Consider the following 19,235-nt stretch of genomic DNA (forward strand, 5'->3'; position numbering starts at 1 on the left):
AATCATTGATTTCATAAGAGATTGTAATGTTTCTGTGGCTTATGCAGTGCCCATTTTGTGCTTCAGTCGTCTGTGCAGCTCCTGTCTCAGGAGGTCTCTCTCTTTGCGGATTCCCTGCAGCACCGTACAGTTCTCCTGAGCCCGGCGCACCAGGTACGGGAGGGTGTCATCCACTGAGCCATATGGTACAGACTTGTAAATGACATAACCTTCTTTAGCTGCAATGTAAGGGGGACCATTTAAGCACGCAATCACCTCTTATTTGTCAAACAGCAATAACAGCAATGAGCTCACCCAGGGTGAGGGAGACATGGTCACACATGCCTAGCAGCTGACCAAAACAAACTGAGCCACCATCTTTGCGTATGCCCAGCTCCACCATCCTGAAAGTACAATACAAAATACATAGATTTTAAATAGTTTAGTCTTTCTGTACAGACATGACATTAAGCTCATTAAAACAGATGGTCCACACCAGATTATAGTTAAACAGCTAGTTTATATCTGCAGTCCAAATCCAGTTGCAATGCAATTTATGCCCATCCTCTCTATCCAAACATGGATAAATGAGGTAAAATGTAATCATTTTCAATACAAATCAGTGCACAGGGCACACCTCAAATAATTAACTTATTTTGACTGAAATGTTTTTTCTCTCCTTTCCCCACGCAGAAAAAAGCAAAGTTTAATCGAAGTGGTCTAACCTTTGTGCAGCCACTCTGACTGACGCCTCATTGTGTGTGGCCACAATGATTTTGTAGCGTTCAGGTTGTTCTGAGATGACCTCCAGCATGGCATTAAGTGAGCCATTATAACTGCACACAAATCAAATTTTAGTTCGAAAAGCTTTTGTGGGTGAAAATCTTACATTTGACAGCCTTTACCTGTCATTGGTATCTTCCCAGGAGTTATGAATAGGGTCGTGTCTACCCTCCTTCTGTGCCAGTTTCCTCTCTTTATCCATATAGGCTCCTCTCACCAGTTTGACCCCCAGACAGAACCCTTCTTTTTTTGAAAGACTGATGGCTTCTAGGATCAGGGACTTGGACTCCTGATATAAAGGAAACATTTTATCAACCATATTATTAAATTAAACCAACTATTATTTTAAATATGCTCAAAATTTACTTGCATTACCTTTAGATAACATTGGTATGTGTTCCAAATCCAGGCATCATTTTTGTTAAACTTTTTCATCATCGCCATGGTAACCAGAGAAAGGGCCGGGTTCATGTAGGTGTACTCTGCATCAACCAACACTCTGACTTTGTTAACACTGGCCTACAGTATAAATGTATGTACGTGTCATCCAAAAACGCCCATATCCTTGGCATATTTTATTAAGTCTTAATTTACCTCTGCAATTTTGTTGAGTCGCCTCAGTCCACAAAGTAAATGTGCATTCTCCTTTTCATCTAGACCATGGAAACTGATTGGCTGAAATGTTTTATGGAAAATAGGTTGATAAACTAGATAAACTAAGTTCAAATTAATAACAGACAGTCAAAATTACCTCTCCATCCATGGCTCTGATCAGCTCATTGAGGTCATAGGGTTTTTGTGCCATAAGGGTAGTGAGCTTCACCTTGATATAACACAAAGTTGTTGATATGATTACTGTAACTGATTTGATGGGAATTGTACCTTATTTTTACAGCTGCTTATCTTTGCCCCCAAAAGATAGCTGGACAAACATTCAGTCTTGGTACTTAACATATACAAAATTATAACTGTAATTGGAGCTTAGACAGTACTATTGAAATACATAAATATTGATAGATTGATTGTTGCCTTACACACAACTCTGGACTGAGTAGAGCGGTAACCTTCAGCTGCATCATGGGGTCTTTGCTCCATGCGTTACTGTGGGAAATGTGGACACACTCCAGCATGGCCTCCATGTTGTTCTCGTATCGCTTCTCCCTGTTAATTCAGCATTTATTACAAATGCTATTACATAACTCAATCTTATGTCATACTGCCACCTCTAATATAGACACCATTATTACAATGTATCTTTTGCATTTTCTAATATATTATTATATTATTTATTACTTTCCTGGTATTGGAAAATCCTATAGCTGAAATACAAGCAAAAATATTTTACTTTCATAAGCTGCCAGTATAGTAGGTGGAGGCCATTGTAAATAATAATGGTATCTCTAATAGAGACTACTGACCCAGTGCTTTCTCCCAGATCTTCCTCGATGGGAACTGCCAGCATCGGCCTCAATCCCAACAAACTCATCTTCTGCATGGAGTGGAATATCTCCGTCTCATTCTCTCCGGCGACAAACTGTGCATACACTGTGGGGCGGACAAATAGGGAAAAGCCCCTCTTTCCCAAGAGTCTCCGAGCAATGGACATCAACTAAAACAGCACAAAGAACCAGGGAGTGGAATCATACATCATCTTGTGTAGAAAGTTTTATAAGTCTTATATACATACAATTTCTTGTATGAAAACATTTACCTTGTTTTTGGGTCACTTTGGCCAGGTCAGTGATTTCACCAAAAAGTTTATATATATACTATACCGGGTTAGAACCGCCACCTTAACGTGGTGGAGGGGTGCCCCTCTGATGGCCGGGCCTTTCTCCACGGGGCCTGGTAGGGCTCAGCCTGAATGAACGACGTGGGGCCGTCCTCCCGTGGACCCACCACCTGCAGGAGGATCTGTGAGGGGCCGGTGCAGAGAGATCTGGGCGGCAGTCACAGGCGGGGGCCTCAACAACCGGATCTCTGGACATGGAGACCTCGACTGGGTATGTTGTTTTATACGGTGGAAGAAATACTTAGAGGTTCTCCTCCGTCCCACCATCACATCTTCCGAGGAGGAAGCAGAGACTGGGAACCCGGAGGCGCACTCCATCACCCTGACTGAAGTCACCAAGGTGGTTGACAAGCTCCTCAGTGGCTCTGGGGGTGAACGAGATCCTTCCTGAATACTTTAAGTCTCTAGATGTTGTGGGGCTGTCTTGGCTAACTTGTCTCTACAATAGGGGACAGTTCCTCTGGACTGGTCCCTCTGTATAAGAAGGGGAACTGGAGGGTGTGCTCAAATTACAGAGGAATCATACTCCTCAGCCTTCCCGGAAGGTCTATTCCAGGGTACTGGAGAGGAGCATCCAACCGAGAGTTGAACCTCGGATCCAGGAGGAGCAGTGCCATTTTCATCCCGGTTGCGGAACACTGGACCAGCTTGTATTTCAGCTCCATCAGGACCTCGAGGGTTCATGGGAGTTTCCTCAACCAGTCCACATGCTTTGTGGATCTGGAGAAGGCATGCGACCGTGTCCCTCGTGGTATCCTTTGGGAGGTGCTCAAGGAGTATGGGGTTCCAGGCCCTTTGCTAAGGGCTGTCTGGTCCCTGTATGACTGGTTCAGGAGCTGTGTTCGCATTGCCGACAGTAAGTCAGACCTGTTTCTGGTTTATGTTGGACACCGTCAGGGGTGCCCTTTGTTACCGGTTCTGTTCATTATATTTATGGACAGAATTTCTAGGCACAGCCAGGGGCCGGAGGGGTCCTGGTTCGGGAACCACAGGATTTCATCTCTGCTGTTTGCAGATGATGTTGTCCTGATGGCTTCATCGAGCCAGGACCTGCAGCAGGCACTGGGGCGGTTTGCAGCTGAGTGTGAGGGAGGGATGAGAATGTGTGAGGGAGTGTGAGGGATGAGAATCAGCTCCTCCAAATCTTAGACCATAGTTCTCGACCGGAAAAAGGTGGTTTGCCCTCTTCGGGTGGGTGGTGAGTTCTTGCCTCAAGTGAAGGAGTTCAAGTATCTCGGGGTCTTGTTTACGAGTGAGGGAAGGATGGAGCGTGAGATTGACAGGCGGATCGGTGCAGTGTCTGCAGTGATGTGGTAGAAGAAAGAGCTGAGCCAAAAGACAAAGCTTTCAATTTACCTGTCAATCTATGTTCCTACCCTCATCTATGGTCATGAGCTTTGGGTAATGACCGAAAGAACAAGATTGCGGATACAAGCGGCTGAAATGGGTTTCCTCTGCAGGGTAGCTGGACGCTCTCTTACAGATAGGGTGAGGAGCTCGGTCATACGGTAGGAGCTCAGAGTACAGAGTACATAGGGAAGTATTACGGGCATGTCCCACTGGAAGGAGGCCCTGGGAAAGACCCAGGACATGCTGGAGGGACTGTGTCTCTCAGCTGGCCTGGGAACACCTTGGGGTCCCACCGGAGGAGCTGGAGGACATGGCTGAGGTGAGGGAAGTCTGTGAGTCCCTGCTTAGATTGCTGCCCCCACGACCTGGGACCAGCTAAGCGGAAGAAAATGGATAGATGGAATATCTCCCATGTACAATGAGCTATGACACTGAAATTAAATAAATATTAACTCTACTAGCAGATTCAGTATTGCTATAACCGAAAATAGTTGATAATTAAATATTCTTGAACAAATGAGGAAATAAATACAAAATCAAAACTATTGATGCATTCATAAATCCAATAAATAAGCATATACATTTTTGCACTGTTACATATCATCATTGCTCTGTTTTCTTACCGTGCCACAGTTGTTAACCAGCAAAGGGAAGGAGCAGAGACGAAAGACCCCCAATGCACGCAATAGCTCTCCCATGGTCTTCACCTGAAAGGCTTTGGGGTCTTCAAATGCTAGAGTGGCCGACAGTAGCTCTGGTTCTCTGGCTGCAGTCACAGTCCTGGCTGCGGTTGTACCCATCTGCCTGAGAACTGAGAGAAGAGGCAAGGAGAGGTGCACACGAGAGCCCAGCATGGTGAGAATGTATTGATCTTCTTGGATTTTATCATAAAAGTTTGACTGGAGATCCCTGGGTATTGTAACGCCACAGGTGTTGAAGTGTGGGACTATTGACCCAAAATCCAGGTCAGCCAAATACATCTGTCTGTCTTCTAGTTAATAAATGACTGGTTTAAATTTTGAACAAACACAGTTGAACCTTAGCATCTAATGCATTCTTCATTCGTTTTGCCATCAACTCATGTGGTCCTTTGTCTGGCCCATAATATACTCAACAAAAACCAGCTCCCCAGCTTTACCACATGAGTACACTGTTTACTTTTAATTCTGGTTAGTACTTGAAAAGAGCGAAGGAAATTATAATCATCAAATAGCCCAAGCTGCAGTTATCCATGAAATACAATGTCCTCTCCCACATTCTGACTTATGTGAAAAAAAAATAAAACTTATGGTGACAGGTCCCCAACTCATTGTCTCATGGAGATTTTATTGTTTTGACCAGAATGTTCCATAGTATGGTGTTAAACTTGTCCATCTCCAAGGAGACAAGCAGGACAAGGCCAGGCAAAGTTACAGGTCAGATCTGTGAAGAGGCGACCCTGCTCACAGTAAAAATACATGTTTCATCTTCATGGTGCTGGACCCCTCACCAGAGAGGTTACATAGTGCACCTTTAAGTATACCTTTTTATTCAAATATTTAATTGTAAGATACAATTATGAAAAATAGAGTTTCTAATTAATCTCATTAATTAAAAAGCTTGAACCTGAGACGTTTTTATTTTTCAAATGTAATGAATATTTGAAAAAAAGAAATCACCAAATATATACAATGTAACCAAAACATCAGAAATGAGAGCTGCTTGCAAGTTAAAAAACACACTTGAGTTCAAACTAGAGATGGCAACACACATTTTCTAAAAAGCGCTATCAAAGACATCAGAATGCACATGGATTTTAAAATACAGCTCTTGCTCCCATGTCCAGGTAGGTCCCTTGGGTGGGACCGTGCTGGTGCTGCCTGTACAGGTGCCTCAGGGGGAGGGGTAGAGATGTGTGGGGCTCCTGGGATGGTAGGAGTCTCAAAGGGTATGAGGGAAAGGAAGAATACATAGCCGGGTTTGCAGGTGTTGTGGCAAGATCGAGCTGGGGCAGGAGAGATGGGTGGTGCCGTACTATATCTGGGCGATAGGGGGCACCAGAGCTGAACTGAGGGATCGCACCTAGGTCGACTGGAGGGTAGGAAGTAGTGGTAGGGGGAGGGGCAGGTGCATTTGGTAGGGCCTGGGAGTTGGAAGGACCAGGCATGGACTGAAATTGCGGATGGGACAGTGTGGGTGCCGAATGAGGGAAAGAGGTTGGAGGAAAGGGAGTGGCGAGAGAGGGTGCTTGTGGTTGGTGGCTCAGATTTGGAAGGTGCAAGGCTGGGTGACCAGGGTGGGATGGGTTTGTAGCCATATTAGTGAATGCTAGATTTTGCATGTGTGGAGGGAAAGCGAAAGATGTAGGATTACCATAGGTTGGAAGACAACCAGACAAAGAGGGAGTAGGAAGTTGGTTTGGGAGAGCTTGGATAGGGGGTGGATTTGTAGGAAGAAAATTTGGATATGTGAATTCTGGAGGGACATTCACAGCAGTATTAGTCATAGGCTCATTTATTGGCTGATTGAGCATAGAGTGAGCAGACATTTGGTCATGCAGGCCAGAATCACAAGTGGGGTTAGACAGTGAGTAAGAAGGGTCGACTGGCGTGTCAGGGTTGCAGTGGTAGGAGTTAGTTGGAGGGGTATCAATGAGAGGTTGAGGGGAGGAGGAGTTTGAGTGGGGTGGAGTGGGGAAGGTGAAGGTGGTCTGCTGCAGGGCCGGGGTGGTGGTGGAGGAGGGGGACAGAGTGGGAGAGGAGGCCAAGATGGTGGGGTAGTCAAGGGGAGGAGCAGAGAGGGAGGGTGGGCCATTACCGGTGGGGTCAGAAGAGTCTGGGATGGAAAGGGGCGGGTATGAGGAAGCCTGCGGAGGGAGGGCAGAAGGGGGAAACTGTGATGGCTGAGAGGGAGGGAAGCTGGAGGTGTAGGCTGGGTCACCAAGCTGATCTTCAGGACTGTGGAAAAAAAAAACCAAATTCTTTAAATGCACCAAAGTGGAAATTACTATTGCATTATTTACAATCCAAAATGTGAAACAGAAACTGTATCCATAGCTCCATTGTCTGTCAATGATATAGTCACAAAATGTTAACTGACGTAATTAATGAACAAACAGTGTAGTAGTATTAAATCAATTGAAAAAACTCACTTTTCAATGTGGTCATTTGGCACATCACTTCCTCCTTGGTCCTGCATTCCATTGGACAGTGGAATATTGATGTCAGTCATAAAAGCCTGTCCCAGGTCTAGGGTCTGCTCTGGGACAAGGGTGTCTTGGTAAGCTGTCTCCTCTGGCCTGTACCCACAGCTGGGGTCTGGCAGAGCAGGTAGACAGGACAAGTCCAGAGTCTGCAGGCCCGGAGGTTGAGTGGAGGTCACTGTGGGCTGGGACAGAGCCTCTGTTGAATCACATGGATCGCAATTAACTGTAATAAGAAAAGATGTTATGAGAATGTGCATATTTGAAACATTTGATCAGGATAGCAGTTTAGGTAGTTTATTTACCGATATCCAAAGTTTCTGTAATTTGGTCTAATTTACGCTTCTGTCTTGCGTCTCTTTGTCTGAAAAAAAAAAACAAAAAAACATTTAACTAAAATATTTCAACACAATGTAACATTTAGGAACAATAAACTACTGAAGATAATTACTTTTTGCTGTTCATGCCGTCTTCTCTAAAACCTTTTGCAAATGGGTTTGAGTTGATCTTCAGCTCTGTGATCTGAAATTTGACTGGTCAGTTTATGGATTTTGTATCATAATATTCAATAATAATAATAATTTAAAAGTCTTTATTCTTACCTTATTGTTTTGGTAGGCTGTGACTGTGATAAACTGTGTCTCAGGGAACACAAAGGTTCGCTGTCCGCCACCCCATCTCATGATATCTCTCGCTTCAACTACATGGATTCTAGGCTGGTAGCGATGAAGAGAGTGGAGAATTATCTGTAGAAATAAGAATTATTTTTCAGTAAAGACAAGACATTTAAGTGGTATTGCTGGTTACGTTTTTATGCCCACTTACATGTCCCTGTGAGTCCAGTGTGTTGTTGGTGAGCTTGGCATAGTGGAAGGAAATGGTGCGACTTTGCCAGTGAGCCCCAGTGGCGGGCGAGTCCGGGTGAATGAATACACGGTCGGGAAGTCTGGGCTCAGCACCACCCACTGCTTGCCATCCACTGCCTTGGAATCGGTACCTTGAGTTGTCCATGGGAACTATGTCCAAGAGCAGGATGTATCGGAGTGATGGATTTAGGCCAAACAGTTTCAGCTTCAACCCTGGAAACATCCGTCTTTAAAGATAGAGTACAAAGTTAAGCGGAAAATCAAACATTTCAAAATTGTGCACAGGTTGATTGCATCTACCTGCCCTTCTTGGTGATGATCATTTCTGTTCCCACAGAGCTAAACTGCTTCCATAAAGAGGCATTCTCCAGCTCCATTTTGATCTCCTCTTGGCCCTTGGTGAGTTGGCTGGTGGCAGAATCACTGGGGGCGGTTGGAGGAGGCAGTAGTCTCTGTGATAAGGTCTTGGCCACAACATCGCAGGTTGAAGGGTAGAGGGGCATATGGGCAGCGGGGTCCCGCTCTAGAAAAAATGGAATATCAAATGTTAAGATCAAATTGAGAGATCAGCAATCGGATGAAATTCAGAAATCACAGAAACTCACCTCTGTAAAAGCACTCCCCAATTCTTTGAGATCCCAGACCCAAGCTGGGGTACATATCTATGCTCAGCATTTTCCCTTTGACTTCTTTTCCTCAAGTTCTGCAAAAGTACATCACTTTTTCTAGAAAATCCTTTGTCAAAGTAAAACCAGAGGTTAGTCCTTAAGATGTCTTCAGTTGCCGTTGCTTTGAATGGTCACAGTGCTGATGGCTTCTGTTATATAGGTGTGTGTAGCTTCACACATGAGGCCAAATGGTCCCTTTTTCACACCTTCATTTGCTAAGTCTGCCAATGTATATCCCACCCTCTATCACAGGACATGCTTAACAAACAACTAACTCTTGTGATATAATTTGCTACACAACAACTGCTATTAGTACAGTTTAGTTGTTTACTACTGATTAATCATGTTATCACCACAAAATCAATATTGTATTTTGTATTTTTTATGTTGATTTTTTTCATATACATAACACTCAAAATCTGTTTCTCAAGCTTCTCAAGATATATAATGATAACTTGTACTGTGAAACACTCCTGAATGACACAGAGTTTGCGCTAAAATTTTCAAATTCTATGGAAAAAGACCCCATCAAAAGAGTTCTTAAATATTCAATTGCACAAAATATTCAGAATATTATTGTTGCAGCATTGCTTAAAATGTAAATAGGCTGTATCCCTCTGATGTAGTGGGAATGTCTTTCCTTAAAGGAATTGTATGTAGCCTGCCCTCTTAAAAAAGGTACAACAATCACAATTGAACCTGGGTTGTAGGATACATAGTTTTCCTCTTTCTCTGGATATGAACAGCTTAGAACCACCAGAATTCACTCACTGAGTTGCTGAGGCTGCACTATTACTGACTAAGTGAAACTCATTCTGCTTTCTGATTGGATATTTGTCTTGAGAATAAAAACACCAAATTATAACATAAATAACTTGCCCATCCTGTCCAGTGTTTTTGTAATTAAGAATAAATCAACATTAGAAAGCTACTGACTGCAGATTTGAACATGTTTACCTTGTATATGGGGACACAGATAGGTCATGCTTAAAACATTGTATAGATCTAAATCTTACATAATGTTCCTTTAGGCTTTATCTATGGAGACATGTTTTATATATGTGAGCTGTGTGTTCAGATCTGAGTTTCAAATATCACTTCCTAAAAATTCTAAAAAATAAATGCTAGTGTTTTGAATTGTACCTGTTATAACTGGTGTTTACAGAGAGGACCCCCGCTGAGCCCTGATGACTTGATGACATGTTTCTTCCTCTCTGTTGCCTCTGTGTTAGGCTTTGTCAGCAGGGAGTCAGGCCTCAGATGTAGGTGAAAAAAGCACAGTTTGGTCTATAGTGACAATTTGGCCCCTACATCACACATGTCTGAGTTTACATTAGAGAGTAACTGTAAGGAATAAAACATTTAACAAAACAAACACCAGCATAACAGAATATAGTGTGGTCAACTTGTAAAAAGCATCACTAAATTAAGTAATTCTCACCTTACATATACTTTTAGTTTAAAAAAATTCTATTAGCTAGGAATATGTAAATTAACTTCACATATTGTTTCCTGCCCCAATGAAAGCCATTGTACATAAACACACAAATTAGATACATTTTTATTGCATTTTACTGTATTATCTGCTTTAATTATGCCAAATAAACAACTCTTTGTATTATTTGTATTTTTTATTAATCTAAACAAAGGATAGTGCATATAACAACATTAATCTTCAGCACTAGATTTAGATATTGGCTTTTTTAGATATAAGCTATTGTCCATCTGTAGTCTGTGGGAAAGTATAGACAGAAAAACAGAAACCTTTCTCAATGATTTTTTGTTTTCATCATTTTATTTTACAAAAGTAAAAAAAAAAACATATGTTTCTGTAGTGCTAGTTTACCTCTTTAGAAATTATCACCAACATTTTATGCTCCTTATTTTCTTAATGCAGTTCATTTAGTATGTTTCCCTGGTGGGACAAATCACTTTTTTTTTTTATCTCACTGACTTGTCACATGGCTTTGTTTGTTTTTGTCAGATCTTTAGATTATATATACGGTCATTGAGATTATCCCCTCCATGTTTAGTTCTGGGTATTCACATTCTAACCATCTAAGTCAGAAGTGCAGCATCCGGGGATTAGTGTTACATCACTGTGTTGAAACTTAAATAGTGTGGCTCTAATGTCTGCTTGTATTTGCCTATTAAGCATTTCCTGTCATTTAGAGACACCCAAAATGAGTCTTTAAAATCTATCTGCTCCCATCCTGCCAGTTTAACAGGGACAGCTGGGGTCATTTTACTAGAGTAATGTATCACTGTTGTTGTTGTTGTAGTTGTCGTTTGGCTTTCCCATTTGTGTGTATCCAGTGTATGCGACACAACAGGGATAAAAGCTGAAGAGGACAGAGGGGAAATAGAGGCGTGATGAGCATACTGAAAGTAAAGCCATTATGTTGACAGGGGGGAGCGAGGTGTGTGTCTATCCCAATGCGTTTACGAACACAGGTGTTTGGTAAGCAGTTAGGACAGCAGACCCTCTAATGGTCCATAATGACGATTGGGGATTTGTTGTTGTACCATTATCACATTGAAGGGGGTAGCTACTGTAGGCATTATAACACAAGCAAAGGTCATCTACATGTGTGCGCCAAACAGTTTGATCTCAGTTAATGTTTGTTTAACCAAGGGCTAAAGGTCAACTTATACCATCCATACCCTGCCTTTGATAAATCTGTTACATAGTGCATCAGTTCATTTGAATAATGTAAAATAACTCAAAAAGGGAAATTATGTGAACATATATTTAATTTTATTGCTGATTGTTTATATTATGGTGGGTAATGTGGCACGTAACATACAGAGCATTCTGTTTTTACTTTAATGGTCATGAATTATAATGCATCATTTCAAACCAAGAGTTTCAATCATTACTATTTTAATGATGTAGGACAGGATTTGTATTTAATATTATTTGCTCTATTCATTACCTTGGATTATTTCTATCTGACTGGATTAATTTTAGAGGTGTAACACTGCGTCAACACCTTTAGGTCACTCAAGGTGGTTTGGATTTAGATTTATTTTTTGTGTGAACACGTCCAATGCACAAATATACATATAATTCCCTTCCTCTGTGTATTATTAGTAAGATGACACTTTATTAAGTCATTATGAGACATTTCAGACCACCTGCAGGGGGTCTCTGTCTGCCTGGGACACCAGCACAGACACAGCTTCAGGGAGACGAAGAGCTAGGCGCTCCCTGAAGACGGACAGAAACCCGCGCTCACTGTTGCTATGGTCACTTAAAATAACAGTGGTTCCTTTGGCCACAGCATCCAAAACTTCATGATGGGACATTTCACCTGCAAAAAGGATGGAAACAATACAATCTATTCAGTTTTTTAAAGTTTTTCTCTAAATCCAAATTATGATATCACCTAGGTCCAAAGTGGTCATTTTTTGGAGCACTGCCCTATAGATAGCTGCTTACTTTAACTTTGAAATTTGGAAAATATTTCTTATAATCAAACCTGTAACATAGAGATCAGCTTTCACGCCGTTTAGGACTGAAGCTCCAGATCCTGCACACACAGCCACAGTGTACACCAAAGAGTCTGTAAAAATAGTCAACAATTTCAACTTTTGTTAGTAATTGTATTTTATTTTTAAAAAAAAGTATTTGTAATGATGCTACATAGTGTCTTTCATTTTAGTGCTTTCTTACCTAGTGTCTGTCCCACTCCAAGAGCCAAACGAAGGTGATTCAAACTCAAATGTGTTTTCATTTTCTCCACAGCTGTTGCTACAGTTACAGGCTGGTCCAAAATGCTCATCCGTCCTTGGCCATGCCCAGGCAGAGGGTGCTGCAACAGATGACAGGTGAAACGTGAACCCCCAAGTCAAACAACAACAACGTGAACACCAATAAATTTCACTTACTTTTTCTAACTTTGTGATGGTGAGCGACTGGCTGAGAACTGTGTGTCCTAACAGAGTCTGGACAAAGTGGGGCAACGCCAGGTCACTGCAGGTAAAGCTGACATGGATTCCACTGTTCTCTGACCTAAAACAGGTAATACACACACACAATTAACTGGACAACTATTCTGCTTTGGATTTTTTGCAAAGTATAAATGTCTAATTGTTTAATATATGTGTCTTAATTCAGTTTGAAATGCAACAATTGGCTGCACAGTAATATATATATTTAATAAACAACTAAACTTATGTTGTAGAACCAATGTGTTTAAGCTATTATAACCTGCTGCTTGAATGCTGGAGAGCTGCTGAACTATAACAGGCTTTTAGTTCTTCCATAACAGTATTTAGCTCCTCGTCACTCTTCACAGTAAATTCCAGTCTCTGAGTTGGGGGGCCGCCACAGAGTGCCTGGCTGAGAACAGTCACGTGGCCACTACCTGAGGAACAAACAGATACTTGATATGGGGAAAAACGCACTCACGGGAGAGAGGTGAGCACCTGACCTAAACAATCATCAAATATGCAAATGCTGTAGCTTATTTGACACTTTTTCCATTCACAGTGACCTCTTACCAAGACCTCCTATAAGCCAGTCATTCACGCCTCCTCTCATACTGTCCCATGATGTGTGTGGGGAGAAAATGGCCATTCTTGCCTCCACAGCCCGGATGGCCAACCGCTGCTTCCAGTCTCTCTGAACCAGGCGCTTGATTGGTCGAAATAAAGGTGGGTGATATGAGATAATAAGGTCACAGCAGAGGGTTTCTGCTTCTTCCATTACAGTATCAGTAAGGTCGTTTGTAAGTAGAATGGTATTAATGGGCCGTGGTGTGCTTGGTTCAACCAGCAGGCCGACATTATCCCATGACTCAGCCAAAGACAAAGGGGCAAGTTGCTCCAGTATCTGCAAAACCTCCTTCAGCTCCATCCTATTATTACAATTAGAAAACTGAGAATTATGACACGCAGGAATCAGTGCAAGTGGATTGAGGAGTGTAGGCGTTTTTTGAGCTTTTGTTAAGAGAGGAGTTGTAAAAGGGTCGAATGAAACTGTAGAAAGAAATGATGTAAGGTAATTCCTGAGGCGATGATCTGCATGGGTCAACGAAATAAATATCTGTCTTCCACATGCAGCAAACATCAGTGAATAGGTGACCTGGGTGGGAAGAAAAACAGGAAATCTTTAGAAATCCGGACCTGATTCATTCTATTTAATAAACAGTATTTATAGCCATAGCAAACAACATTGCTTGCATTTAGAAACTTTACAGCTTAGCTGTCAACCACAACCAACTTAGCAATGCTAACTCACTAGCAAGAACAACAAACTACTACTTTGTTTTTAATATCACTGTCATTCAGAAGTATTGCATGTGACAACGCAGTGTCATATACGAAAAAACAAACTCATACCCAAACTGTGAGCAGAGACACGTGCAGTGAGTGAACAGCTCGGTGTTTACGGAGTTCGCAAACACAGGTTCCTGCTCGGCTTCCGTTGGTCTGAGTAAACCTGCAAATGCAAAGGGCTGTGCCGAAGACGGGCTGTATAATACAATCTATGGGAAAGCCTAATGGAAAATTAATATTAAAATGATAACGCTGCACAGCAATGACGCTAACCCCTTTGGTAAAACATAAAATCAAAATAGAAAATAAAAATATCATCAGCCCAAAAACACAGATCTTTATCACAGATCTTCTTGCAGTTTGACCTAAAGCTGCAAATTAATGTTTTTGGGCACCCTTTTGCAATAGCCTTTTTGTAGGCCTAAATAACGTCTATTTTCTAACTTGTTGACACTGTATAAATCGACTCAAAGGACCCAGATCCAATGGTGTAATAGCAAGTTTAAACGCAGTTTAGCAGTTTAAAATCTAAATTATCATTTTATCATAGAAACAAAATTGTATCCCAATAAATTACAGAAAAGAAATAGTGCATGCAACCTTTCTCTCTGTACTGGATTATGGGAATGTGGTACATGCAGACTTCAGCCTCTGCTTTGAAACAAGTTGGATCCACTCTTTCACTCTGCCCTTTGGTTTATTACAGGTTTATTACAGGTGATTGATTTGAAACCCATCACTGTGATCTCTATGGAAAAGTGGGTTGGCCAGAATCCCATACCTGTTTATTTATCATTGCTACCAAAACATTTAATACCAGATCACATGACTGCATAAGGCTAAGGACTAGATGCACCAAAACTGAGATGGGAAAGAGGCTTTTAGCTGTTTTGCTTTACAAAAATGGAATATACTCCAAGGAAAAGCAAAACTGGATGTGTTGGTGACACAGTCACAATTTAATCATCTGGAAAAAAACATTTAAACACACACCTGCATCTGTTTTTAATGTTTTATATGGACTTGTATACTTGTTGGTTTTGTTTAGTTTTTAAAAATATATATTTCTTTTGCTTTTTTTCCTGCTTATATTTTATTTTAAACAGAGCACCCATGAAAAAGAGAGTCCAAGTGCTCTCATTGGGTTCCTCTGTATAAATAAATAAATAAATAATTGTGTGATTATTAAGCCTGCATAACACAGTACATTGTATATTATAAATCACAATCAGGGTAATCTAAACAGAAAAAGTCAAATTGGATTTAATAACCCAAGATTATCTAGCAGGTGGTCAAACATGCTGCTGACCCCTTCTCAGAAGGATTAGGACTGTTTTCACATGCACACATTCAGCATATAGCTAATGTCTACCAATATAAAGGTCCTCATGCAGTACTCATTATATGCATCACAACAAGCTGCCTGTCCGAAAGACTGGGACAGAGATTACTGTGGATTAATTCAATAAAGGTCGATGGTGGATCAAAGACGGATCAGGTTGGCCAGTCTACATTACATCATGCTTCCTCCTATAACCTTTAACCAATGACTCAGATGTGTTTATACACCATTGCATGCAATTTGGATATAAGACGCCATAGTTGCAAACTATTTCTGAGGAGAGATGACATATAAGGTTTGATAAAGGTGGCACACAGGTCAAGTTTCTGTTTATTCATTAGTCCTACTGGCACATTTAATAGCACATTTGCTTTATCAGCAAAATGCCGTGGACAGATGTTGATTGAGCTCCTAGTTCAATCAAGGTTAGGTACAGTTAGGTACAGTTATGAAATATTTCTATCATTCTTCTATTCTTCATAAAACAATTGTTGAAGTGCTGTTATAAACAGGTCCCACTTTTCAGGCCTGGACACCCACAATTTAATTTTTGTAACAACGTTTTAACAACTTTTAAACATTATTTTATTTGAGTAATGTATTGAAATATTTGACCTAATGTCACTAATGTTCAATGTTTTTGAAGTCACTTTACGGAGATTTATTCTGTTTATATGCTGCACTGTTACTCTTATTGTATGTAATAAGAAACAGTGTGTTACATTAGTCTATTTTTAGTTTATTTTTAAATTATTTTAAGCTATTATCTATTGTCTTGTTTTATTGCATGTACCATTTTCCTGCTGTTCTTGAACTGTGTGGTGCAATTAGGAATTTCCCCTTGTGGGACTAATAAAGGCATATCTTATCTTATCTTATCTTGCTAAACTTCTTTCAATTAAGAAATTGATTAAATACAGTGTCATATATGTATACTTAACTATAATTTGCAACTTGTCCTTAGTATTGGCTCTTTCTAGACCACACTCTTGTTTTCACACCCTTTGAAGTTAATCCGCTCCAAACTGTTACGCATCTGGCATAATGTCAGAAAAGGGAGTGGGGTATTCTGTTTCCTACTTTTATCACCTTCTCTTAGTTTGTTCTTAAACCTTTCAATGAGCAATATGTTGACACTCTGTCTGATGAGGACAGTCATTTTCTGAAAAGCATAAAGGAAATTGATCACACAAAACAAATTTGAATCAAAAGTATATATTTGTTACATTTTTCCAGAGTGCAGTATGTACAGTACTCGTAAGTCTTCCAAATAAATAAAACATGGTCCTCTTTCAGTTTTCTTTTAAAAATGTACACATACAATAGATTATTTTTTATAAATATGTGAATAGAATTGCTTTGAAATTCTCACAGAGATTTCCTTTGCAGCATTAACTTAACAGTGACTATAGACTATAATTGTATTGACAATTAACAGGAAAAGTAGCTACAATAAATAACCACAATACTAATAATAAATAATAATACAGTGCGTGTGATTAAAGGTGACAATGTAACTTGTTGATTCCTCTGTGGCGTTCACTGCATCATCATCATTCTGACAAACTCTGAAAAAAACGGAAAAAAAACCCCACATACATATAAAAATACCTACCAAAAATATCGACCCTAATATTTTGCTCTACATGTAATTTGCAATATCACAAGTGTGTAAACATTATAACCAATGAAAAAAATTACCTTCAAAGTCCACTGTGCCGTCACCATTGTCATCTGCCTCCTTCACTATGGCGTCAATCTCTCTTCGACTCATATGCTCACCCATTAACTTGCACATTGCCGACCGCAGCTCCTCTGTTGTAATTTCTCCATCTCCATCCACGTCAAACTACACAACAAAATGTAATCATAATACAAGCATAATAATAATAATACATTGCACATGGCACCTTTCAATATCTACAAGTAAGAAAATAAAAAATAACCACATTTATCCAAATCTACTCAAAACATCAACAAAGATGCATATGTGATCTTACAGTATATTGTAAAAGGAATAAAGACAGACATTATATCATCATATTTATCCTTACCTCTTTGAATGCATCTTTAAGCTCTTTCATTCCAATCATGCCAGCTGTTTCTGCTAGAAGCTTTGGGGTCATCAAATCTACAAAGTCCTCAAAGTCCACTCTTCCACCAACTGTAAGAAATTAAATGTGACAACTTAATCTAACTTCTCTGAGCTGATGTATTTATTTATTTACTTTTAATTAACATACGATTCATATTTATGTTTTGGCCCAGCTCAATCAATTCCATCTCTGTTGGCATGTAGCCCATGGTCCGCATGAGATTGCCCAGGTCCTTACAAGTGATAAGGCCGTCCTTGTCTTTGTCAAACTCATTGAAAGCCTCACGTAGTTCTACATTGACACAAAACATAAACACAGTCAAGGTGCACTCTCCTCCATAATGCATTTAATCACCTACATTAAGAGATGTCACAATGTCATATTTACATATTTTTACAACTACACATATGCGACAAGACTCACAACCATGGAAATTATGAACTAAATAAACCTGTGAAATTCTTCATGTCCCACCAGTCAAATCTCACTTTGTTTTGCTGTATGTCTTAAAAAACAATATCTAATAAATAAATCTAATAAATTTAATTTAAATCAATATGGTTAATACTATGGTTATGTTTAATAATAATAATTCTAAAATATTTATATTCCTAACATCCAACAGTCTGGACACTTACCATCAATTTCATCTTCTGCCAGTGATCGTTCCTGCAATAAATAATAATCAACATGAATACAAAAACAACCATGTTTTTTAAAGAAGGAAATTTGGCAATAACCCTCATGCTGTTTTCATTAGATTATGTCATACTTACAACGTGTTTCCCTCCACGCAGGAAAATACATGCAGCTCCTAGGCTCATCTCTAGGATGAAAAAGTAAAAAAAAGTGCTGTCTGTATATTTATAGGAGGATCAATTGCATGTATAACAATTTATTTTGATAATTCAGTATTATAAATTAATGCATGGATTATACCACAAAGCATTTGACATTTTCTGTTATTATTTCTATAGTAAAGTTCCATGAATAATGTTTTTAAAAAAAACATAACTTGTGCAAAAAATATTTTTTGCCGATATTTACTTCACAAAACTGCAATTAGTATACACAAAACAATATTTTGAAAGTAAATATCTGAAATAAAACTTTCTTACCTACTTGTGGTGATATTTGTTCACTCGTCAGGTGCATAATCCACACCCCACACAGTGGGAGAGAATGGAGAGAATGGACAGCTCAACTTCAGATTACTCTCTATTCTTGCCTTGATCCCTGATCTGTGGCGTGGGATGGGACCCTATGTGCCCTGGCCAGATGGGATGGTGAGGCTGTATGAGGAGAGGGGTAGCTGCATGCAGCAGTACTGTATAGATGGAGGGAGGAGCATGTGTCCGGACAGGAAAGGATGCACTCACACGTTCATCCTGATGAGAAAACATCATGATGCCCAGGGCTAAACAGGCATCTGCAAATTAGTCTGACATTTGACTCTCTCTTTGAGGATGCGATCACTTTACCAGCCGTTGTGTTCTTATTTACAGCAGCTTTTCCTAGTTTACAGTAAATTAATTCTTGGCAGAAGAAGAAATACTCAAATGCGTTAATAAAACATTTAAAATGTTTTAAATGTATCGGTAATCGAATTAGTTTCATAACTTATCAATTTACAGATAACATAATGTAGCCTGCTCATATACAGCTTACACAAGTTCAACAATGACTCATCTCCAGTCAAATTTTAATAACATGCTAGTGCTGTATTGAACACTAATACAGTAGTACGATCTATGTTTATCTATGTTTAGTGACTTTATGCAAATGACATATGTATAGAAATTCTGATCAATTATAACTACAACATCTGCAGTCATGGACAGCAGATGCATGGAAATGACGGTTAAATATTATGGCACCATGTTCAGTCTAGACAT

The 19,235-nt window shown here is 40.0% G+C and overlaps 4 protein-coding genes across 4 annotated transcripts; all 4 read right to left on the bottom strand.

The window, feature by feature from the left end:
• Positions 1-39: 39 nt before the first annotated feature.
• Positions 40-4,798, bottom strand: prodh2 (proline dehydrogenase 2). The gene is made up of 10 exons (XM_033984173.2): positions 4,528-4,798; positions 2,181-2,371; positions 1,797-1,923; positions 1,514-1,585; positions 1,357-1,437; positions 1,138-1,281; positions 885-1,051; positions 705-815; positions 295-383; positions 40-218 (listed from the first exon to the last, which is right to left on the bottom strand). The coding sequence occupies exons 1-10, from the start codon at positions 4,756-4,758 to the stop codon at positions 40-42; spliced, it is 1,392 nt and encodes a 463-aa protein (XP_033840064.1). The 5' UTR covers positions 4,759-4,798.
• Positions 4,799-5,630: 832 nt separating this feature from the next.
• On the bottom strand, positions 5,631-8,859 carry tbx6 (T-box transcription factor 6). Its single transcript, XM_033984911.2, has 8 exons — positions 8,557-8,859; positions 8,252-8,474; positions 7,911-8,178; positions 7,688-7,831; positions 7,537-7,607; positions 7,391-7,449; positions 7,035-7,311; positions 5,631-6,840 (listed from the first exon to the last, which is right to left on the bottom strand). The coding sequence occupies exons 1-8, from the start codon at positions 8,624-8,626 to the stop codon at positions 5,700-5,702; spliced, it is 2,253 nt and encodes a 750-aa protein (XP_033840802.1). The 5' UTR covers positions 8,627-8,859; the 3' UTR covers positions 5,631-5,699.
• A 2,848-nt stretch (positions 8,860-11,707) lies between these two features.
• On the bottom strand, positions 11,708-14,069 carry nif3l1 (NIF3 NGG1 interacting factor 3-like 1 (S. cerevisiae)). The gene is made up of 7 exons (XM_033985330.2): positions 13,966-14,069; positions 13,126-13,708; positions 12,833-12,989; positions 12,511-12,634; positions 12,296-12,434; positions 12,102-12,185; positions 11,708-11,933 (listed from the first exon to the last, which is right to left on the bottom strand). The coding sequence occupies exons 2-7, from the start codon at positions 13,691-13,693 to the stop codon at positions 11,749-11,751; spliced, it is 1,257 nt and encodes a 418-aa protein (XP_033841221.1). The 5' UTR covers positions 13,694-13,708; positions 13,966-14,069; the 3' UTR covers positions 11,708-11,748.
• Positions 14,070-16,735: 2,666 nt separating this feature from the next.
• Positions 16,736-18,524, bottom strand: cabp5a (calcium binding protein 5a). The gene is made up of 7 exons (XM_033984249.2): positions 18,463-18,524; positions 18,117-18,166; positions 17,979-18,009; positions 17,488-17,631; positions 17,299-17,408; positions 16,946-17,093; positions 16,736-16,812 (listed from the first exon to the last, which is right to left on the bottom strand). The coding sequence occupies exons 2-7, from the start codon at positions 18,162-18,164 to the stop codon at positions 16,784-16,786; spliced, it is 510 nt and encodes a 169-aa protein (XP_033840140.2). The 5' UTR covers positions 18,165-18,166; positions 18,463-18,524; the 3' UTR covers positions 16,736-16,783.
• Positions 18,525-19,235: the final 711 nt, after the last annotated feature.

Source organism: Periophthalmus magnuspinnatus, chromosome 19 (genome assembly GCF_009829125.3).
Source record: "Periophthalmus magnuspinnatus isolate fPerMag1 chromosome 19, fPerMag1.2.pri, whole genome shotgun sequence".
Classification (NCBI taxonomy): domain Eukaryota; kingdom Metazoa; phylum Chordata; class Actinopteri; order Gobiiformes; family Gobiidae; genus Periophthalmus; species Periophthalmus magnuspinnatus.